General features: G+C 52.9%; 2 protein-coding genes across 3 annotated transcripts in view; both read left to right on the forward strand.

The window, feature by feature from the left end:
• The first annotated feature begins 715 nt into the window (after positions 1-715).
• Positions 716-24,076, forward strand: part of Cmip (c-Maf-inducing protein) — a 206,042-nt gene continuing 182,681 nt past the window's right edge. Inside the window, exon 1 of one of the 2 annotated variants that reach the window (NM_001163273.1) lies at positions 716-1,015. In NM_001163273.1, the coding sequence (NP_001156745.1) occupies positions 716-1,015 (300 nt within the window). Of the gene's footprint in view, positions 1,016-1,507; positions 1,527-24,076 lie in introns of those variants that run through there. The other variant, XM_063277945.1, reaches the window with a different exon arrangement.
• Lsm7l1 (LSM7 homolog, U6 small nuclear RNA and mRNA degradation associated like 1) lies at positions 12,214-12,661 on the forward strand. The gene has a single exon (XM_063278865.1). It carries the CDS (start codon positions 12,214-12,216, stop codon positions 12,538-12,540), a length of 327 nt encoding a protein of 108 aa, XP_063134935.1. The 3' UTR covers positions 12,541-12,661.

A 24,076-nucleotide genomic window follows, 5' to 3' on the forward strand; every position in this document is an offset into this window, starting at 1 on the left:
GGTTCAGCTGTGCACCCTCGGGGGCGCGGCCCGCGTGACGTCCCCTCGAACACTACCCACATTCCGGGGCGCGGCGCGGGGACTGTCGGCGCTTGCCCAACCCCGGCCCCCTCCCCAGAGGCTGCCCCTCCCGTCGGGCCGCGCCCGCCTCCACCAAGTCCCCGCCCGGGGCCCGGCCCATCCCCGACTCCGCCCGCCCCGGGCAGGCCGAAGCCGCTGTTGCCGCCATTGACGTCAGAGGGCGGGCACATGACCCCGCGGGGACCAATCGCGCGCGCCAGCCTCCCGCAATCTCCCCGGCAGCCGGCGCGGCCCCCGCCCGCAGCACACACTCGCGGACGGACGCGGACACACGCACCGCACAGCGCGCCCGCGCGAGGCCGAGACACGCCCGCGCCCGCCGTCCCCGGCGCCGCCCCCGCCCCCCCGAGGACCCGATCCTCTCTGCGCCCCGCGATCGCCCGCCGCCCTCGCCGCAGTCGCTAACCCCGTTCGCGCCGGCATGCGCCCCAGCAGCTAGAAGGAAGCAGCCCAGGAAGCGCCCCGCGCGCACCCGCCCGCCCCCGCGCGCTCCCGTCCGTCCCCGCGGGGCGCCCCCAGCCCACGCCCCCCCACCTTCCCGGCGGTGGGGGGGTGCGGGCCCTCCGCGGGGGCCACGCCGGCCCGGCCCCACGCCAGCCGCGATCGCGCGCGCGGCCCCCGCCCCGGCGCGGCCATGGATGTGACGAGCAGCTCGGGCGGCGGCGACCCCCGGCAGATCGAGGAGACCAAGCCGCTGCTAGGGAGCGACGTGTCGGCCCCCGAGGGCACCAAGGTGATGGGCGCCGTGCCTTGCCGCCGGGCCCTGCTGCTTTGCAACGGGATGAGGTACAAGCTGCTGCAGGAGGGCGACATTCAAGTCTGTGTCATCCGGCACCCTCGGACCTTTCTCAGCAAGATCCTCACCTCCAAATTCCTGAGGCGTTGGGAGCCGCACCACCTAACGCTGGCCGACAACAGCTTGGCATCCGCCACGGTGAGTGGCCCTGCGTGGCCGTAGGGCTCCCCAAGCTGGGGTCCCCCGGGACCGAGGCGCCCTGCTGGTTGTCCCCGAGAGCGCGCCCCCCTAGTCCCGGCCTGCGCCCGGACCTGGGCTGGAACATCTAGACTTGATCCTCCAAGGCAGGCTATGGGAGTCCTCCTTCGTGTCCTGGACACTTAGCCCACCCGGGCTGAGTGCTTGGGGACTTTTGCCTAAGCGCCTGCGTTTCCGATGGCTGGGACCCTGGTGAACCCTAGACTGGGCCTTGAGGATAGTGGTGTGTTGTTCCTTTTCTGAACTCGTTGCCCATCTGGATCTGTGCTACAGGAGAAAACAAAACGCAACCCTCTCCTCCATAAAAAACCGTAAACTCCCCCCTGCCCCCCAGCGCCAACAATATCCAGAAAGCAACTCCTGCGCTTGCTTTAGCCTGCCTTTCTTTTTTTCTGCCGGGCCTGGAAAGGCAAAACCGGGTGCCTGCCCTTTCTAAAAATCTCCTTCGCAGGTTAGGAGGTTGGAGGGTGGGGGGAAGGGGGGTCTAGGTCCTGGACCCGCTCAGACCCTGGGATAGTCAAGTTCTCTGGGTAGAAGAAGCTGGGCTGCCCAGCCTGCCCTTGCGTTGTCTGTGGAGCGTGTGTAAGCATGTTTTGTGGCTGCGTCCTGTTTTGTTACAGTTCTTTTTTTTTTTTTTTTTGCTGTGTGGCCAGGGCCAGGTCAGCTGGATGAGATGGAGAAAGGAGGGTCTTACTAGTTGCTTTCGGAAATCGAATCTGCAAATGGTGGCCTTCTTCCTCCTGGGGACAGACAGCTGTGGTGGGGTCGAGGAGGGGGAGTGGGGGCGGTGGGCAGGGCCTAAACAGGATGCTTTGTGTTTTCCAACAAGGGCAGTTTCAAATACAGGCTCTGGCTGGGCCTTAGCCTGGCGCTTGGGGACCTATCTTTGTTGGGGCCCCCCTTCTTGTCTAGAACGCGCCGTACCCCCCATGGTAGGCTCCGTGGTGTTTACTAAACATCATGGGAGAGGGCAGAATGCACCGCTGTGCTCACACCTGTGCCAAGAAAGCCCAGCCAGGAAACAGGGTGTTGCTTACATGCATGCCACAAATGTGTAGCGTGTGTAGACACTGCTCGGCATCCGTGTTCCCTTGGTGGTGTGTCACGGACTGTGACACATGCTCCTAGGAATGGGGAGGGGGGAAAAAGTTAGCCTAGACACCCTACTCCTCGAGTCTACTTCCCCTACCCCTTTGTGCTACAGGAAGACGTTTATTCTGAATTTTGGCTCTGATGTACTCAAAGCACCTATTTTTTTTCTAGGCTGTGGGCATGTTGGTGCAGTAACTGCAGACTTTGTCCCCAGGAGGATTGAGGGTTGCCGGGAGGCGGCCGGGTCTTCTCCCAGACTGTTGTGTGTTCTTAAACCTGCCTTGAGTCATAGGCCTCGGCCTTGATCTCCATTTGATTGGCCAGTACCGAGGGTTTCAGGTCTCAGAGGTGCCCGGTAACCTTCCCTGGGCTTTGGAGACCCTGAGTTTGGCATTCGCATTAGTACCTGGCTGAGTTGGGGGGTGGGGGAGTGTCCTTTTAGGCTCTGTTCTTTTTCCTACCATCCCTCAAAATGTCAAGGGGTTGTCAGCAAAGCACAGTAGTTGTGAGGGACGGACAGTGACCCGCTATAGAAAGGAGAGGACATTCCTTGACCCTCTGGGGCACAATCACTGTGTGGCTAGCTGATCTTGGGCCTCTGGAGGTCCCCTAGTTTCCCTCAAGAGGTCTGTCTGTTGGGAGAGAGCAGAAAGGAATCAGCCCAGGGAGTCTCAAGCAGCTGGAACCCCTTGCCCATCCATGCCGGCTGAGGTGTGTGTGGGATACCTCGGAGGAACACCTGAGTCCCGTGTGTGGCCCCGGGTTATCTGAGGTGCAAGTCTGGTCTTGGTGGAGCCTTGTTGTGTATTAGAAAATAAGGGAAAAGGAACTGGAAACCAGGCCGGTGTAATCCTCCGGCCTTTCTCCTTCCTCACCTGGCATGAGGGAATTCCGTCAGTGTAACTCGTGCTTTGTGGGGGTGTCTGGCGGGGGAGGGGGGCTCCAGTGGAGGCCTCTAGTGGAGGTGTGGGGCTCCCCCAACCCCCAGGGGCTTTGTGGATGGAGGTGTGGCCACCAGGGCCTCTAGGGTCTGGAGCAGTGGCCTCCAGGCCAGAGGTGGGGTTGGGGTTTGCTGCTGGGATCTTGTCCCATGTCGAGATATTTGCTTTGTGTCCACTCCCTGGGAAGTGGAGGAGCCTCCTTGGGGTTCCCTTAGGCCTGGGCATTATGTAACCTGTCTGCATTTTATAGTGCGGCCCAACCACTGTATTGAGAAATATTTGCTCAAATGAAACAAAGGTGAATTTGAGTGCAGTTCATTCCCAGAAAACCATCTGTAGCCCCTGGCCCAGTCTTGAGTTGCCCATGTAGAAGTGTGTCTCACAGAGGGGTGAGGTGTACGTTGCCTATAAGAAGCTCATTTTAGAATTGCCCGGGGGTTATCCAGTTAATGGGGTGAACTTCAGGATCAGGACCCAGAGTGACTGGTCTGGATTTAAATCTGTCAACAAACAATCCACTCCTTTGCCCAAACCATCCACTGAGTCAGCTGTCTACACCTGAATCGTGAGGGACAGAGAGGCTTCCTGGACCCCAGCTGACCTGTGCTGGGGTGTAAGCCAAGTTTCTGGGGTCCTTCAGACCCTTCTGCAATGGCTTTCCAGCTGGTGACACACTGAGTGTGGAAGTCTCTTGGTTCCCTGGGGACGGGAGACCTAAAAGGGAGTCTGATGTCACCAGACCTGACACCCCTCCCCTGACCTGGCTGTAAACTTTGCCCTCCGTGGGGTCAGGTCAGAGCTTGCCTTGTGCTGTCTACTGCTTCGGTTACTGATTAAACCCTTGCAGAAGCAAGGCCAGGTTTGATGGACGTAAGAGACTTTGGATCCTTTGGAACCAAAATGCTTGTCAACAAAGAGGTCTCCAGCATCTCTAGGGGGTCACTCCTGAGGGACAGAGGCTAGACCTTTTTTGAGGAAGGGCCTGCCCGCCCCGGTGGTTTCTCACTCCTCACTTGTACTTGCCCATTCCTGGGCCTTCCTGGGCTCAGCGTGTCTGCCTACCTCCACATAGGTTGGAACCTACAACGAGCCCAGGTTTTTGTAGAAGTGTCCTCGTGGGAGAGGACAGGCATCCATCTTGCCGTTGGCTGCTCGGCTACATTTGATCACCTGCTAGATATGTTCGTCTTTTGTCTCCAGCCTTTGTTTCCACTGCACCGAAGAGGTACAAAAGGAGAATAAAAAAAAAAAAAAAGCACCCCTACCTTTCATTCATCTTGCCCGTTGAAAACAAACCGGAACAAAACACAAACCAAACAAGCGGTTTCAGAATGGTGGGTCTGATCCCCAAAGCCCTTCCCCAAAGCCCTTTCTCCGTTCGCCGAGCCGGGATTCGGACACAAGGGATAGGAGGCGTCTTTATTCTCCAGTCTTGTTCCTCCAGGGCTGCCGGTCGGTCCGTTCTCTGCACTGCTGCTTGGCTCCTACATCTCTGGGAATCCGGTTGTTCCCGGCCATGGCTCTTTTCCCTCCAGGGAACTTGGGATTTTGTTTCAGCAAAACATGCTTCTGAGATCTACTATGTGGCCCCCTTTTCTAGCTAAGTGTCACCTCCAGGTGCTGGGTTTTTTTTTTCCTTGAGAATGAAAAACCCCTTCAGCCCCCAGGGATCCCATCTCTGTACACAGGAACGCTGGAGTGAGTATGAGCTAATGTTTTTCTATTTTGCCACGTAGGTCCCTCCTCTGTCCGCCCATCCTTTCCTCCTTTTATGATTCTGCCATTTAGTAAGCACTTTTTTTTTAAATGTCACGAGGTAGATAGCGGAGTACATCAAATTTGTTTCCTAGGTAGTTGTTGTGTGTTCAGAAATGGGGGGGGGGGCAGGGACGGATAGGACGGAGCGAGCATACAGCGTTCTCTGTGGCCAGGCAGCGTGGCCTGCCTTCCACAGGCTGTAGGAAGCCAGTGCATTTTAAGAACCGCTCAAGCCACCGGTGCCCTTCCTGGTAGAAGGTGTTTTGCTGGGTGCTCTCCCGCAGGACTACAGGGGAGCCTTGTGCTTTTGGGACCCCTGGAGGCTTGTGTGTGGTCCGGTTTGCTCACTTGCTAGAGGGAAGGGACTTTCTGGGCATTTTGTGGGGAGCACAGGAGCTGAATTTTTCCAAAGGCAGAGTGCCCCAGGGTACCCACCACCGGCCACTTCTCCCTCACCTCTCTCCAAGGGGACCAGCCTGGCATTTCATTGGAATGGATATTTGAGATGGTCTAGTTACGCCCTTGATTAAAGGATTAAAGGAGCTCTTGCAGGGTAGCTAGCCTTGCAGTGCCCCCACAGTGGGGCAGAACAAACTTGGGTTTTATTGTAGTCACGTGAACCAGGGCTGGAGCCTGAGGTGGTAACTTCCTGACTGTGTAACTTTGTCCCCTGTGCAGGGTGACAGTTCACCTCATTGTTATGGTGGTCATTCAGATGTCGACACTGGTTCTGGTAGTAGGACAGCCAGCACACAGTCAGGGACAGGTTTCATGAGAGCCTCCTGAATGAGCTCTGTGGAAATGGAAGAATTATGGGCAGTCAAGATGGCTCAGCACTTGGTTGCTGCCAAGCCCTACTACCCGACTATGGTTCTTGGGACCACACGGTGGAAGGAGAGACTCCTGCAAGTTTTCTTGACCTCCACACACATAAACTTGTCTCCTACTCCCTCGCACCAAAAAACATTTTTATTTATTTTTTTGCTTGCTGTTTAAAGAGGGGACAGTCACCTGAGGTACACGGAGTACTTGGGAAAGTTAGGGGTCATTGCTGAACTCCTGTGTTGAGGCCGTAAGATTTTTTCCAAAGAATTTCTCCAGGGGTACTTTAAAAAGGATCATCTCTATGAGAGAGAGAGAGAGAGAGAGAGAGAGAGAGAGAGAGAGAGAGAGAGAGAGTCTGTGTGTGTGTGTGTGTGTGTGTGTGTGTCTGTGTGTGTAGTTGAATCAGCGAGTACATTACCAAATGCATCCGAGATGCAGGAAAAGGCTGCAGCTTTACCTCATGCTTCTAGAGTCCTCAGTGGTCATCTTTCAAGGCCAACTCTGTGTTTTCTTGGGTTTCCTTGCAGGGCACTCTCTCGACATGAGCACACAATTCTGCCTGGTTCCTAGACTCTGTGTTTGGAGTTCACTTTAGATCCACGTATGTGTGACTGCCCTCTTCTCTTCGCCCTGCTATGTAATTTCCCCATCTTGAAGTGTATTGTACTAATGTCATGGGCAGATCAGTGTCGCCCCCCTCCCCACGCCTCCCCCTCTCCCACTCCCCGTCCCCTTCCCCGGTCGTTGGGCATTTAGCTTCCTCTCAGTTGTTGGCAATGCCCATTTTTATCAGCGCAGTTTGTAACTGTTTTAACAGTTTAAATGTTTGCCTGCTTTCTTGGGGGCGGGGCGGGGCATGCTTCAGTCTGGCAGAATGTCACCAGGAAGTGAGTTCCCACAGGGGTCTGTCTGCCAGCCCTGCCACCAGGAGCTGAGGGAAGGAAGATACTCTTGACAGCTACCTGCATCTTCACTCTGAGGATCAGAGTCTGGGCTGCTTAAACCGAGAGCCCCATTTTCTTCTGCCTTCCTGTTTTCCTCAGGATGAAAGTCAGTCAGGTGGCTAAGCCCTATGAGAGAGAAAGCGGGAGTGAGAATTTCTCTTCCTTTCTCCTCTCTCTGGTGAACACGTAGCTGGTGTATCACCAGGTGGTCTAGGAAGGGGCACACCTTTAAAAAGGACTCTCTCTCTCTCTCTCTCTGCTTTGTGTGTGTGTGTGTGTGTGTGTGTGTGTGTGTGTGTGTGTAGCCCCAGACTGAGGCGGGTGTTGAAGCAAAGGCTTCTGGGATTGAAGTTGTTCCTGTCTTAAGGATCCACCTCCTCACCTCTGCCATGTGTAAGCTATGCTGTGCATGGTAAGAGAGCTAGGAGATCAGACTCTCTGTGTGAACACAGACTTGACATCAGACAGGTGATCCGGAATCCTGCCTCTGCAGCTTCCCAGATGACTGCCTGCCTTATCTGTAGCGGGAGGATTGTGAGGACTTCCTTTCAGCCTTGATGTCTGGGGTTAAGGGAGGCAATTCAGCAGATAAATGCCACCGTTCTGGATTCTTGGGAGACGGCAAACAGTAAGGCCAGTAAGCTGGTGGCTTAAGGGAGTCTGTATGTCAGAGAAGGTGTGGCATGGCTCTCTGGGGGAAGGGCTCTTCAGGCAGAGGGACTGGACAGATGCAAAAGTCCCTTGAGGCCAGAGGGAATTTATAAATTACCCGGCTGGTATTTAATAACCACGCAGTGTTCACTTTTCCCTCTTCTCCTGGGGCCTGTTGTTTGTTTGTTTTTTCAAAACAGGGTTTCTCTGTGCGTACCAGACTGGCCTCGAACTCGTAGAGATCTGCCTGCCTCTGCCTCCTCAGTGCTGGGATTAAAGGCGTGCTGTGCACCATACCTAATTATTGTTTAGTTATTAAATCTTGTAATCTTAGCACTTAAGGGAGTGAGACAGGAGGATTCACATCAATTTTGGGGTTAGCCTGGGTTACATAATGAGACCCTGTCTCCTCATCCCTCACCCTAATTTTTTTTTTTTTTTCAGCAAGCATCTAGAGTATTCTTGGGTATAGCCTGTTGCTTGTTCCAGGAAGTTTCAGTCTAGTTTTCCTCTCTCCTTTCCTCTTTCCCCACCTCCCCTCCTCTCTGTTTCCTCTTTGAGAGCTCGGCTCCTTCCCAGTAAAGACTGGAGAATAGCTTTGCGGCTTGGTAGTATTTGTGTTGAAAGGGTCTTAAATTACCCAGCCTGGCAGAATGTTTTTTCCTTTTTCAATTTAAGATTTATTTAATGTATACGAGTACACCGTCACTGTCTTCAGACACACCAGAAGAGGGCATCAGATCTCATTACAGATGGTTGTGAGCCACCATGTGGTTGCTGGGAATTGAACTCAGGACCTCTGGAAGAGCAGTCAGTGCTCTTAACCCCTGAGCCATCTCTCCAGCCCTCTGGCAGAGTGTTTTCTAAAGCCAACTCTGTTAGTGAATAACCAGCTTTCAAGAACCCCAGGTTCTAGTCTCCTCTGATTTAACGCTGGCTTCACAGGTGGGGAGGGGCTGATGGGAAGGAGGTGGTCCAAAGACCCTTGCAATGGTTCAGAACTGGGGGTGCCCCACACAGTTGCCTCCCGTCTTGGCCTTGGTCCCTGTTTTCCTGGTTGTTATCAGCAGGGAGAATGAGGTTGTGGAACTTGGCCGGTGAGTTGCCTCCTTCAGTCTGCTGGTGGGCGGGCCTGTAGGAATCAGGTTGGGAAGCAGGTGCTCGCTGGGGCTGGGCTCGCCGGGTCCAGCTCAGGAGAGGTCACCCGTGGGGAACAAGCACCTGGACTTCTGTTGGTTTTCTTGGAAGTCCTGAGACTGTCCTGGACTCTTGAGAGATCAAGAGTAGTTGAAGATAGCAGGTCTGGATTCTCTGTTTCTCACGTTAGCTCCCTGGCTGGGCTAAGTGAATAAACTTATTTGATCCAGGCCCACCTGGAGGATGTGTCAGCCAGGGCTGACCAGCCGTGTAACAAATACCCCCCCACTCCTGCCCAGAGGCCTGCTGACTTCAGTGTTTTGTTTTGTTTTCTATTCTCTTTGTTCATCACGATTCCAGAGGAATCTTTGTTGGGCACTGTCCCATTTATCGCTTGGGTACCTGGCCTCCTTTGTCCTTTGCTCCAGCTTGGGCCTCCTCTAGGTCCTCTGTGGGGATGGTGGGGCAAGAGGAAAGGACCACACCTGAGCCCAGGTGAGGCTGGGAAATGGGAGTTAGAGGTGTGTCTTGGAGCTGCTGTGATGGAGTACACCTGTGGTCTCAGCACTTGGGGAGTCTGAGGCAGGAGGATCACCAGTTGGAGGCCAGCCTAGGCTACACAAGGGAGTTCTAGGTTAGCCTGAGCTACAGAGAGATCTAACTCAGATAAACAAATAAACCAAAATAGATGACAACTCAGGAAGAGGGGAGCCCCGGAGGAGTTGTGGCTCACCCACCTTGGCGTGCAGCAGTGGCCTTGAGGTCGTCCCAAAGGCACTGACAGCACAGCCACTTGGAATGGAAGGGTACTGGTCTCTCAGGAGGCCACCGGCAGGCTCGAAATTTGCTCTTCTTTGGTACTGAACAGTGGAGGGGAAGAAGCCTGCTCAGGGACGGGGCACAGTTGTCACTTCCCTCATGAGTGCAGGCACGGTGCTCCCTGGTTTTCAGAGTGACCCTGTGGAGGTGGTGATCACCAGAGATGGGAAGTCAGAGATGGCAAGAGGCAAGATAGGTGTGATTTCGTTAACGGATTGCCAGGTACCGAGAGTGTTGTATTTGGCGTGAGTACTTGAGACACGCACTTGCGGGTGGGTGCTCCGGGGACGGTGCTTGCAGGGAGGAGGTATCCCAGGGACGGTGCTGGCGGTGAGTACCCCAGAGAAGGCCATCGTAGTCTCCTCTCCAGAGGGCTGCATGTGCCATGAACTATAGTGATCAGAGCGCATGGTCTCAGGTTTGTGTGTCCTCTAGCTATTTGGGGGATAGCGTTTCTGCCCTGCAATTAGGTGGCTTTAGGGAAACCCTTCGTTTAGTTAATCAAATATTTCCCGCTTTTAAAAAAAATTATTTTTTCTTGAGATGGGGCTTCTCTGTGTAGCCCTGGCTGCCCTGGAACTCACTCCTTAGACCAGGCTGGCCTCAGAGATTGGTTTTCCTCTGCCACCCGGGTGCTGGGATTAAATGCGTGCACCACTATTGCCTGTCTCTAAAATTTATTAATAATGATTATTGTGTCTGTCTGTGCGCGTGTGCGTGCATGTGTGTGTGTGTGTGTGTGTGTGTGTGTGTGTGTGCGCGCGCGCGCTCGTGTGAGCGCATAGGCTGTGGCACGTGTGTGGTGAGAAGACAACCTCTTTTACAGGTTGGTTTGCTCCTTTATCTTGTTTCTGAGGCAGGATCTGCACACTTGGGGTGGCTGGCCTGCAGGTTTCCAGGTGGTTCTCCCCGGATCACAGATGCACACTGCCGGCCGCATCCAGCTTTCTTCATGTAGGTTCTGGGGACCAAAGTCAGGCTATCAGGCTTATGAGCCAAGCGATTTTCCTCAACGAGCCACTTTGCCAGCCCTTAGGAAGGCCTTCATGGTAGGATTAGAAGTGGTAGAGAAAGGATGCTGGGTTTTGGGTGTGAGAGGACAGAAAGGAGGACAGGTGAGCCAAGGGCAAAGGTTGGAGGGGCAGGGGTTCATTTTAGGGGGCTGCGTGGTTCTGGATACCACTGTCCCACCATAAGTACAAGTGTGAGAGACAGACGGACAGACGCAGTGCGGTGTGAGCAAAGTCCACCAGGGTGGGTAGTCCCTGTGTGTGTTAGAGCAGGGGAGCCCTGATGCCCACTTTATGGGGCATGTAGGGTTTCACCAAAGAGAGATTGAGGACTCCAGGCATGTCTGAGTCACCAGGGTCAGGAAGTTAGTCACCACAGTGACAGGGCAGAGGCCACTCAACATGGCCAGCCCTTAATGACTCTCACAGCTCTGTCAGTTACAGTCACTCTCTCCATTTTACAGCTGGGGAAACTGAGGCAGCACTTCCCAGCCGACTTCCTTCCTACGGATGGGTGAATGGATGAATTGGTGGGTGGGTGGGTGTGTGGATGAAAGAATGCATGAGTGAAGCTGCTTACTCCCTAGCTGAGAGTCCTCTCCTGTTGAAAGAGGGTGGCCACACATGAGGAATGTGTTTGCTGTGTTTGCACCTCTAGCTCTCCACAGCCCTGCTGGCCTTGGGCCTCTATGGTCCTAGGATATCTGGGCCCTAGGGAGTAGCTGGGCAGTTCTGGAGATCACAGCCTTCTGTCTAAAGTGGGCTTAAAGAGTCCCCCTCACAGTGTGAGGCACCATATATAGCTCCCAAGCACCCATTCCTGTCCACTTTTAAGGCCTGGAAGAAGGGGAGGCCTAGGTCAGCCATGTTGGGTCGTGTCGGAAGCAGTTTGCAGGTGACTAAGTGTGTCTCTGCTTTGGGTGTGCAGTGGAGGAAGTTACAGGGGGTGGCTGGAGGTGGGGGGCAGGGCTGCCTGTTAGAAAGGGGAACAAGGACTTGTTTTGCTCCGTCTTGGTTCATCAGAATTCACCCATCTGCCGCTGAGGCTCTCTTCAGCGTTGGGCAAATGGTAACTGGCTGCTGGTTGGGGATCCGGTAAGCCAGGCAGATCCCAGAACGTACGAGCACACTCAAGATATCAGTGACCGAGGTATCAATACTTCTTCTAGCTACGCTGTGTCTCTTGGTCCCGTTTGGGCGTTTAATTTTGCATCAGTCCCAAAGGCAATAGGAGGAACTCGAGTGAGTGCCTCAGATACTGTGCTCGCAGAGTGAGTACCTCAGGTAATGTGCTCGCAGAGTGAGTACCTCAGGCACTGTGCTCACAGTGAGCACTCCAAGTACTGTGCTCCCAGGGTGTCTGTCTCTTGAGAGATTAAGGTTATAATCAGGCCACATGGCTTCAAAACCAGTGCTTCCATGACTCCACAGGAGCCAAAGTAGTTTTGTGGTTCGGGGTAGGGGCGGGGGTTCACAGCCTAGGGAGCTGTATTAAAAGGTCGCAGCATCAGGATGGTGGAGAACCGCTGCTCTGTAGGTTAAGCACGGAATGTAAGGTGGGCTCCTGGTCTTCGTGCTGCCAAGAGGATTATGTGGTAGGACAGGTGGACACCTGGATGATGTGGCTTGGGTGGAGAGGGACACCTGGGACCTCAGAGACTGCATCTGCCACCCAGACATCTCTCTGCAAACCTGTCTCAGTACAGTCATGGAGGAGGCTTGCATCTTTTGTCTCTCGCTGCTCTTGGGATAGCTACTCCGCCTCTTAGAGCCTCAGTTTGCCACCTGAATTGGTCAGCGGCCCCGTAATATGGAGCCAAGAGCCCCAGATGGAATCCAGGCTGGCCAGGGTGTTAGCAGGCAACTCCTACCTTGGCTGACGACTCAGGACTTTTTAGAGATGGAGAGTTGAAAAAGAGAGTTACATCATTGCCGCCAAAAAGGTGACCAAGGGCAGGGTGATGTGCGGCGACAAGATGGCAGACAAAGGGAAAAAGAAGAAAGAAAGCATCTTGGATCTGCCCAAGTACATTGATAAGACCATCCGAGTGAAGTTCCAGGGTGGCTGGGAAGCCAGTGGCATCTCGAAAGGGTTTGACTCACTGCTCAACTTGGTGCTGGATGGAACCATTGAGTACAGGCGAGACCCTGATGACCAGCACAAGCTGACGGAGGACGCTCGGCAGCTCGGGCTCATAGTGTGTCCTGGCACCTCGGTGGTGCTCATCTGCCCTCAGGATGCCATGGAGGCCCTCCCTAACCCCTTTGTGCAGCAGCAGGACACTTAGCAGCCGTGGAGGGCGGCCTGGCCTCAGTAGCCTTCCTTCTATAGGGTGAACTTCTTTTTGATGTTTTGGTCTTTGTTTGTTTGTTTGTTTGTTTTGTTTTTAAATAAAATTGCCCACGTGAGCATCCCTGTCCTTTACCCCCCACCCCCCCAAAAAAGGTGACCAAGAAGAATTTGCATTAGAGGGGCTAGAGGGATGGTTCAGTGGTTAGGAACACTTCCTGTTCCTCCGGAGGACCTGGGTTTGATTCTGGGTATATACACAGTGGTTCACAACTATCTGTAACTCCCGGGGATCTGACACTCTCTGCTGGGCTCCACAGGCACCAGACACATACATGTGGTGCACAGACATGTAGGTGAAACACCCATTCCCATAACATTAAAAAAAAATAGCATTAGAAAGTTTACCGTAAGGAAAATATCTTGATCTGCTTCTTGCCTTTTGAATCAGATTGGTGTGCGTGCATATGTGTGAATACGTGTGCATGTGTGTGTTTTGTGTGTCAGTTATGTGTATACCAATGGGAGTGGGTGCGTGTGTGTAGTGTGGTGGTGGTGATGGTGGCAGAGGAGTGAGGAGGAGAGGGAGTAGCCAGGGCGGGTGGCCTAGCTTCTCTCCTTCTCCAAAATCATCATAAGTTAGAATGGGATGGTGTAGGCTGCTCTTCCTAGCTACTCTAGAGGCTGGGGCAGGAGAGTGAAAAGTTCAAGGCTACCCCGTCAACTTAGTGAGACCCTGTTCTATTAACAACCCAAAACAAAAGGCCAGGGCTAGAACTCAGTTGGTGAAACATTTGCCACCCATGCGTGGGGCCCTGGGTTTCTCCTTAGTACCATGTAAACACCAGGAGTCATGATCTACAGCCACAGTCCCGGAGCGTGGGAGGCAGAGGCCTGAGGCTCAGAAGGTAAGGTCATTTATTCTCTACTACACAGCAAGCAGGAGGTCAGTCCTGGCCATAGGAGACTTTGCTTCAGCCAAACGAGTAGCAGTTAGGGAGGGAGTGGTCGAGAACTTGCCTAGCATGTCGGAGGCCCTCTATCCTTCGTACAGCTGTTGGCTCTAAGCTCTAACCCCCGCCGAGGTGGCAGAGAGTCCTACATCTTTGAAGGATAAACTGAACATGGAGGAAAGACAGCAAAAGGGAGATTCTGGAGTTGTGGGAAGGTCCCGTCAGCAGGCTCCATTACAGAATGAGGGGGTCTTAGTCCAGGGGGGGCAAGCTGGGGCTCTTCCGGTGTAGTCCTGGGCTACTTCGTGGCCAGGAGAACTACCACCCACCCCTGCTTGCTTATGGCTACTTGCTCTGCCCAGGCAGAGCAGCCTTGCATGAAGATAACGCTGGACCTCGGTCCTCTGGATATGATGTGACCCTTCCCATCTTACCAGGGAAGCGTGGTTACCTGGAGGAGACTCCTATAAGATCTGCTTATTAGCATTCCCCTTCGGAGGGAGTTGGGGGTTGCCGCCATCCTTCACGTGAGAGTCTAGCCATCGCTCCTCCGCTCCCTGACTGCACAGGGTCTCTGAGGTGGTAGCCTGTGGGACATTGACTGTAAGTCTTCATCTACACAGTCTTGCGGAATCATCCATGCCGGGGTGGGACTTTTTGGTGATGCAGCTGTTTCTCTCGGGGGTTGGGGGGCAGTTGCCTGTAGCGCCTCAAAGGAAGGACAGCTGGCCCGTGGGTCATCGAGCTAGACTTGGAAGGGTTTGTGACTTTGGTCTGTCCATTGGTGGCCTCACCTGAGGTGAATTGACATCTATGCATCTGTTCCTAACAGCCGGGCTTTCTTCTGGGTATGTGGTCCGGGTGCCCAGAGAAGTGTTAGACACAATGTACGCTCGAGCTAGGGTGGAGGAAGGGTTCTAGTGCTGACGTTATCTTCCTGCCTTTGTATCATTGGCTCTTTTTTTTTTTTTTTTCTTTTCTTTTTTTCGGAGCTGGGGACCGAACTCAGGGCCTTGCGCTTGCTAGGCAAGCGCTCTACCTCTGAGCTAAATCCCCAACCCCTTATCATTGGCTCTTCTCACTCTAAAGGAACCTGCTCTGATTTCCCTCACCCCCAGCAGTGGTGGAGGGTGGATCACCTCCCAGGGTTGGGAGAGTAAGGGCCAGTGGTCAGTGCTTCTTAAGGGTGTACCACGGTCACTCCAGCCTGTGCCGTGGCTGATCCCTTCTGCCGTACTGCCAGCCTACCATGTTCTGTGGGTTGGTGAACTTGAAGGCAGTTTTGGGGTCCTTTCCTCTGTGGATGCCAGGGTCAGTCCAGGCCTTTGAACCCATGTAGTTATTTGTCAGGGGTTCAGGTTGTGAAGGGATAGAAAAACTCCAGTTTTCTTAGAGGGTCCCACCCTGTCTGGCGGCTTTGGGGCCAAAAGACTCCGGTAGAGTATGCACGTGAGACCGTGCTGGGACCCCAGGCTCCTAGGATCTGGTCTGAGCCCCTGTTCCAGGTTCCGATCTCCACCCACCAAGTCTCCAGCTGGAGCAGCATGGAGTCTGAGGGTTAAGATGTCTCCACCTTAGCTTTCAGCGGCAGTGCTTGGTAAATAAGATTTTGATCTCAGAAAATACGATTTAAAAAAAAAAACAGAATTGAAAGTTGTTTTTATTTTCTAAATGGTATTGCTTGTGACACCTGTGTTGGATCAGAGCAGTGGCCTCAGTCGGGGAGCATATGAACAGGAGAAAGCTGCTCAAGGCCCCATCATGCACCTGGGTCTCTTTGGCGCGCTGACTGGCCCCATGGGGAAGGCACTCTGCTCTTTGGATGACCCACCTGGAGCTGCTGTGTCCAGACCACCTGCCTCTATCCAACAGGGGCCCTTGGGAAGCGATTTCCACCGCCAACCGTGTGTGTGTGTGTGTGTGTGTGTGTGTGTGTGTGTGTGTGTGTGTGTACACACCTCTGCCTTACTTGGTGTTGGTGTCACTGCCAGGTACAGGAGACTGCTTTGTGAACCCGTCAACCCCACAATCCAAATTCAGTAGGCTTGGTGGATTCATAGAACTCTTGAGTCCAGCACACCAGTCATATCCGGTGGCCTCTTCCTTCAGGGAGGGAAGATTTTCTTCTTCCTGTTGGATGAGGGCTGAGGGCTGAGTCCCTTCTGAGCCTTGACGAGGAGCCTCCTCACAGGTGAGACCCTGACCTCATCTGTCCCTGACACTACATCCTCTGTTCTCCCTGTCTGCCCTCCCAGGAGCTGCTCCCTCTGGGGCCTTCCATAGCTCCTAGGTTCTGGGACCACTCTCGGTTTCCCCACTGGGTCTCTCATGTCCCAGGAAACTCTGTCCTTGGCAAACAGCCATGGCTCATCTACCTAGGCAGAAGGACATCTCTGCCCCCACCCCTCCCTTCCACCCACACATTCAGGTCTCTTGTCCTTTGGTTTAAACATCTTTAAATGACACCATTTGGTGTCCACACTCTGTTTCCTCCCAGGACCCTGGGGACACCAGGAGCTCACAGAACATGTTGTTTCAGCTCCCTTCTGGTTAGAGTGCACGGCCACTGAACCAGTACGCAGTGTGTCCTGGGCTCACTCGAACATTACCTCTCTGAAGAAAAATGGTAGTGTTGGTGGCAGTGACAGGAACAGTAGCCCTCATTTGTTGGGACCGTCCGATGTCCTCTTGCATCGAGATGACTGTTATTGTCCTGGCAGGACTTTCTGGGCTGTGGGAAGCAGAGGTTCAGGTTGGGCAAGATGTCTGGCCAGGGTAGATCCAAAGATCTTTCCCGAAAGGTTTGTGCACTTACCGATGGGATGTCAGATAGCCAGAGCCACCTCAGGCCATCTGTGCATTTGCCGTGTCTGGGTGTCTTTCTGGGTATGAGGACAGTAGATGTGTGCAGGCATCCTGTGTTGGAAAGTGTTCATCTGTTTTCTGTCCCCTCCCCCCACTCCTCATTGGTAGGATCAGAGTCAAAGCTGGTCCGTATTGGAAAAGAACTCTGGAGTGGTACACGCATCACGCATACTGTCGCTTCTTGTCCCTTGGCCTTTGCTAATCAATTCTGATGCATTCAGTCTTCCCACGGAGCTCAGAGCGAGGCACTACTAATCAGTATAGGTAAAGCGTCCCGCCTCTTACTATGTGGACTAAAAACCCATTACTCAGAGTAGGCAAATGACCCATGGGGCGGCACAGACTTCTCCCCTGCCAGGAGGCCGGTTGCTAAGATGGGCCCTGGAGTTTTGGTGTTGGGCTGGTGAGATAGCGTCAGTTGGCAGTGTGATTGGTGTGCAAGGATGAGGACCTGGGTTGGAGCCCCAGCACCCACATGCAAAAGCCTGAGCCTGGCATCTGTAATCCCAGCACCAGGAAGAAACAGGGAGATCCTTGAGGCTCTCTTGGCCAGCTGGTCTACCAGATTGCTTCAATGAGAGACCTTACCTCAAAAAAAAAAAAAAAAAAAAAAAAAAAAAGTGAGAAGGGCTTGTGGAATGCACCTGGTATTGACCTCTGACCTCTACCGGCACGCAGACGCAGACGCACCTGCATGCGTGCACACCCACACACGTACGCATACTTGAATATCTGTATACATGCAAATGGTTTTCAGTCCGATGTCTAAGGGAGGGTGGTGTGGCATTCAGGACTGCACTGCACAGATCCCGGTTTAAATCCTACTTGTATCACTTCCTGGTTCTAACTAGGGTCAAATGACATGACTTCCCTGAGCTTCTGCCCAACTGGGAATGACCAACCCCCCATCCCTCCATGCCAGGCTGTGGGGGATACATGATACCTGGCAAGTATTTCATGCTAGGTACCACATATGTCCTCAGACAAAAGGAGGGGAGGAAGATGAGGCTGTATATATACACACACACATATACTACACACACACACCACATATACACACATACCACACACACACACACACACACACACACCACACAGACACAAGCACAAGCACACATATACCACACACACACACACACACACACAGAGATACACACTTACCATACATATACACACACAACACACACATCACACACACACACCACACATACTACACACACACACCACATATACACACATACCACACACACACACACACACCACACAGACACAAGCACAAGCACACATATACCACACACACACACAGATACACACTTACCATACATATACACACACAACACACACATCACACCACACATATACTACACACACACCCCACATATACACACATACCCCCCCCCCCACACACATACAGACACACACCACACAGACACAAGCATAAGCACACATATACCACACACACACAGATACACACTTACCATACATATACACACACACCACACACACACCACACATACTACACACACACACCACATATACACACATACCACACACACACACACACCACACAGACACAAGCACACACATACATCACACACACACACACACAGAGATACACTTACCATACATACACACATACCACACATATCATACATAAACACACACATACCACATACATGCATACCACACACACACATCACATATGCACACACCACACACACCATATACACACACATACATACATACCACATGCACACCCCACCCCACACCCATAACCACACACACCATACATATCCACATCCACACACATCATACACTCACACACCACACACACCACACACACACACACACACACACACACTCACTCACACTCTCTCTCTCTTACCTTCCTGGAGACCAGCACGCTGGCTTATTGTCATTTAGCTTTTGTCCTTAGGTTTTGTCCTGCTCACGTGGCGTGGCGTGTCCCTTTGTTCTGTTCCATGTCCTTCTTCATCCGGGGCCCAGGAGCAGCAAGTCTGTCAGTTGTAGCAAAAGGCAGAGGCATAGCCTGTCGGACAGAAGCGGGTTCTGGGGCGTCTTAAGCCTAGACACCTGAATTCTTATACTGGTAAGATGACAAAGTGTGTCCCTTCCTGACAGCGCTGCCTCATATGACAGAATGTAAGCGGGGGTGAACACGTGAAAGACAGGACACCTCAGAGTCCTGCCCATTCAGAGTGAAAGCTCAAGGCTCCGCTTTGGAGTTCTGTGGCCAGGGAAGCCACACTTTATCTGTGTAGCTTTCTGAGCTTGCGGTGCCCTGTTTAGTCTTCTGGGCTGTGGTGAAATATTTCGAGTCTGGAGTTTCAAGGTTGGTGCTCCTTGCCCCTCAAGTGTTTTTTTTTTTTTTTTCTTCTCTCTCCCAAGGCATCTTAGCAGTGTCCGATAAGCAGAGAGCATCAAGGAAGCTTCTGTTACACAGGGCCTTATCTTCAGTCAGAGAGGTGAGGCTCCTGGCTAAGTCAGTACCCACCCTGTAACCTTCCCAACGAGTGGGGAGACCTTGGGCTGCTTCACATCCATAACCTGAAAGCAAAGTGACAGAATGTCCATGAACCCCATTGGTCAAGATTATATTCCACTGAGCACTGAGAACTCACATTCTAGCCGGGTGGTGGTGGCAGCACAGGCCTTTAATCCCAGTGCTTGGGAGGCAGAGGCAGGCTGATCTCTGAGGCTAACCTGATCTACAGGGAGAGTTCCAAGACAGCCAGGGCTATGCAGCCCTGTCTCATAAAACCAACAACAACAAAAAGCCCAACCAAAAATCAAACCAAACCAAAAACACCACCACCACCACCACCACCACCACCACCACCACCACCACCACCACCACCACCACCACCACCACCACCAACCAATCATGTCCAGAAAACTCAGTAGGCTGCAGTGGGCTTGTGTTTGAACACCTTGGCTTTGATTCTGGGGTGGGTCCCGTGTGCTGGGAGAGGCTGGCTGTCCTATTGAATCTGTCCCAGCCTGGCAGAGTCAGTGGAAGCCAGTGAGCTCCCTGCATGTTTGACTGTAATGCATTCCTTCCTGTGGAGTCTCCAAACACATCAAAGTAGCAAGGAGGACTAGGTGGCAGCCCTTTGCCACCAAAACACGTGAAGAGGTGAAGAGCCCCTATCAGCTGTCTCTCTCGCCTGAATCAGGTGGGCACTGATCTTTAACTACAACAGGGAGTGACTTTAAAAGACCCAATGACCGAAGTTCCAGGGGGCTTGTTGCAGGTACAGGCCTGCAACTTGCTAGGATGATCAATCCATTGATCTATCTATCCATCCATCCATCCATCCATCATCTACCCTATCTATCTGTCCATCTATCTATCTATCTATCTATCTATCTATCTATCTATCTATCTATCTATCTATCATCTTTTTTTCCAAGCTAGTGGTTCTCTGTGTAGCCCTAGCTGTCCCAGAACTCTATAGATCAGGCTGGCCCACAACTCAGAGATCTGCCTGCCTCTGCCTCGAGAGTGCTGTAAATAAAGGCACTCTCAGCAGGATGAGCTTTTTAAAAATATATACTCTTGAGTATATGTGTGTTCCTTTGTTTCTGTGAGCATGTGTATGCCACAGGGTGTGTATGAAGATCAGAGGTAAAGAGGAGAACCTTTGGGAGGGTAGTCTATTTGTCTTCCGCCAGGCCGGACCCAGGAACTGAGACCAGGTCATTAGGCTCGGCGTGATCTTGCTTCTGTCTCCCTCTGCTTGGTGGCCTTGCAAGGGGTTTGGGGGTGGGGGTCTGGGTGCAGAAAGGAGGCTGTAGTGCCAGCACCCTTCGTTAGAGTGGGTGGGGTGCATGCACAAGCTGTCTGAGCTAGCCTGGAGTGTTTTAGAAGCTGGTTTCTGACCTCTTGACCTGGAGGCATGCTCCAGGGGCCTCCAGAGGCAGCTTGGACCTGATTTGGTTTCCAGCTAGAGATCCTTGAAGAGATTAAGGCAAGTACCACCCCCACACAAACCTCTATCAAAACACAGGTACCTGACCAGGAAGGAGGGGAGGGTTTCACGCCCATGCACCCACTCACCCACTCTGCTTCCGTTTTAGCGGTCAACTCAACGTTTATTTTTGAGGCAGGGTCTCAGTCTGTAGCCCCGGCTGGCCTGGGAAACTTGTACTCATAGGAGAGCTGCCTGCCTCTGTCTTTGATGTGCTGAGATTAAAGGTACGTGTGCACTTTTATTTGCTTTTCACTGGTGACGCACACACACCAGAAAGCTGATCATAGCCATAAGTGTTCAGGGGAGGGCGTCAGCCAGTCAGGGTCGGGGGTGTGGTCTGTTGTGCTGTTTCTGTGGCTTGTCTCCACTCTCCACATCCCACACACACTTTTTATCCTCCTCAGCACCACACATAACTAAACGCTCCCCAGCCTCTCTGCTGCTTACCTTGAGAACGCCATTGGCTTGTAGGGACCTGGGTCAGACCAGGAGACTAACAGAATCCATCCTGTCCTGTGCATGCCACATAGCATGACGTTTCCAAGCTCCCTCTTCATCACGTAGCATGGATCGGGTGTCCTTTCGAACCACATTAAATTCGGTATTGTGTGTATGTGGGTATGTTCGAGCTTGTGTGTGTGGGGGTCAGTTCTCTTGGATCCTTGGGGTCGGTACCCACACCCTTGGTGAGAGCTTTTCTGCAAGTTGCTACCCTGGTTTTTCTTTTAATTTTTGATTAAAGGACTTCTCTCATTTATGAGCACTGCTCTTGGGAAGCCTGGGCTGACTTGTCTTTGTGGTGTATGTTGCCTGTGTTTGCTTTCTGGGTCACTGGGAAGCCTGGTAAGAGCCCATTCATGTAAACCTCCCTTGGCCTCGTGTTCCCTGCTCTCTGCAGGGTGCATGGGACTGTCAGCGGGCCTTGACATAGAGTGAATGGCTTTACTCTTATGTCACCCGGCTCCTCACCGGTGACATGGTGTTCGTATAGTTAGTAGGTTTGGGAGGGCAGCGTCTTTCCCCAGGATCTGTTGGCTGAACTCAAGCTGTGCAGCCACACTGTCCCTGGGTTAGTCTGTCTCCTCCCTGGGAACCAGAACAAAAGGGCCCCTCTTGAAAGAGGCCGTTGTTCTTCCTTTGGGGAAAAGCTCAGCTGGGGTTCGTGGTGGCTTGGCCAGGCCTTTTCCTCTTTTTCGTCCTCATTTTGGGCCAGATCTTCTGGAGAGAGGGTTGCAATGAACAGAATATGCCAGGAGTTAGACAGAAGGGCGAAGCCACCATTTGACACGCGCTGGCCCTGTCACGACAGGGCCTGGGGTCTTCTTAGGCTCTGAGAGGTTTTGTTCTATTTTATTTTATTTCTAAAGGCAGTCTTACGTGGTAGCCAGGCTGGCCTTGGACTCATTGTATAGCTAAGGAGAACTTCTTAGTTGGGAAGGTAGATCCTCCTGCCTCTACCTTCCCAAGTGCTGGATCTACCAGAGCGTGTCACCACGCCAAATTTCCAATTTCCAATTTCATTTTGGGGATGGAGTACAGGGCCTCATACTTGCCGGGCAAAGCCTTTACCAGTTGAACTACAGCCTTTGAGAGGTCTCTGTGTGCCAGAAGGGGCTGGGGAGTGTGGTGACAACATGGGCTTGATGGTCACTGTACTGGCTGGTTTTGTGTGTCAACTTGATACAAGCTGGAGTTATCACAGAAAAGGAGCTACGGTTGTGGAAATGCCTCCATGAGACCCAGCTGTAAGGCATTTTCTCAATTAGTGATCAAGGTGGGAGAACCCAGCCCATTGTGAGTGGTGCTATCCCTGGGCTGGAGGTCCTGGGTTCTATAAGAAAGCAGGCTGAGTAAGCCAGGGAAAGCAAGCCAGTAAATAACATCCCTCCATGGCCTCTGCATCAGCTCCTGCTTCCTGACCTGCTTGAGTTCCAGTCCTGACTTCCTTTGGTGATGAACAGCAATGTGAAAGTGTAAGCTGAATAAACCCTTTCCTCCCCAACTTGCTTCTTGGTCATGGTGTTTGTGAAGGAATAGAAACCCTGACTAAGACAGACAGTCACCTTGGGACTCAGGCAGGCCTTTTTGTGGCCATATGAGTACTCTGGCCTCTCTGGTCCACAAACAGGGTGCTTGATGAGTCAAGGAGGTGGGTGAAGCCACGTGCCCTAGATATGAACTCATTACAGAGGATCCTTGGCAGAGGGGACAACTTTAGTCTCCCTCTTTTGGGGGAGATGGGAAGACTGGGGTGTCCGCCATCAGTGTCATGTGTACCCGTGCAGTTAAGATCTGGGAAGGAAAGACTTAGTCTGCTTTCTTCGCCAGCTGACTCCTGTGCCCTTTTCTCTAATGGAGGTCCCTGGAGATCCTCAGTGTAGGAGAGGGGGCTGCGGTCCTTTGCATCTTGAGATGACAAAGTTCGCATCACAGGGCTGGGCTGCAGTGGGTGGGCCCATTGTCGCTCTTCCCCAGGTGTTGGCAAGGCTCCCCTCTCTTAGAGTGAAGTGTGAGGCTGTCTTGTTAGTTCCTTTATCCTAACTGTGACAAAACGCCCAACGGAAGCAACGTAAGGGATGAGGAGGGCGTCTGGGCTCATAGTCAGGGTTTTTTTTTAGCTCACCTCAGCAGAGGAGGCTTGGCTTCTGGAATGGCCTTGTGTGTGGCAGTAGGAATGGTGGGGGCTATGTATGACGGGCCACCAGAAAGCAGAGGACGTGAGTTACAACAAACACGGCTGGGTTATATCACTCAAGAGACCCAGTGACCTACTTCTGACAGAAGGCCTTACATCTGGAAGGTCCTATGGCTTCCCCAACTAGTGCCCTAAGCATTGGAGAAACAAGTGTGTGTGTGTGTGTGTGTGTGTGTGTGTGTGTGTGTGTGTGTGTTTCTGGAGAGTACTTCAGAGTCAAACCACAACAGGTGGGCTCACCCACTCCCACCCACCCCGTCTTCTCCCTGCCTGGCATCGAGTCTATATTCCTAGCCCTGCTATAGTCATCTGCATAACCTTGGCGGTTTCCCTACATTATTACAGAGGTCCAGGGTGGAGCCCTCCTGTAAGCTGGGGACAGTAAACAGGCCCTCCGGCCTCTTGGGAAATCTAACACTTCATCTTCCTGCCTACCTGTGTGTGTTTTCCGGCTTAGCATTGAACTGTGCACCTATGGAGCACCTGCTGGATACAGGCTTTGGAGACTGGGAGGGAGTGGGCTGGGAGGAGGGCTCGGTGGAGGGTAAGTTCTAGAGCCTTCTGTGGCTCTAACACAAACAAAGATGACTCAGAATGGGAGCTTGCAGGAAGCACCAAGGTCCCTGTAGGGAAGGCTACCTATCAAAAGCAGGGCGGCTAGGCCAGACAGAGAAGGCTGAGTGTGAGGTGTGAGGCGTTGGGCATTGGGGTGGGGGTGGGGGGCAGCACGCCACAGCCCAGCTGAACTGAGTGGAGTGGCACAGTGCGGGCCTGAGAGCTGTCTTGTGTGCTGGCTCTCGGGACTTTGGATGTGAGCAGGAGAATGGAATCCTGGGATTGCTCCCTTGGCATGTTCTTCCTGTTTGCATTGGGAAGGACCAGGTTCTTCACGTTGGTGTGTCCTCTCCAGGTCTGGGGAACTAGGAGAAGCCAGTGAATGGCAAGTGGGCCAACAGAGAGATGGCCAGTTGCCCTCCACTCTGGGTGGTACTGGAAAACCAGAAGTGGCTGGGCTGGAAGCTATGC

Source organism: Rattus norvegicus, chromosome 19, assembly GCF_036323735.1.
Source record: "Rattus norvegicus strain BN/NHsdMcwi chromosome 19, GRCr8, whole genome shotgun sequence".
NCBI lineage: Eukaryota > Metazoa > Chordata > Mammalia > Rodentia > Muridae > Rattus > Rattus norvegicus.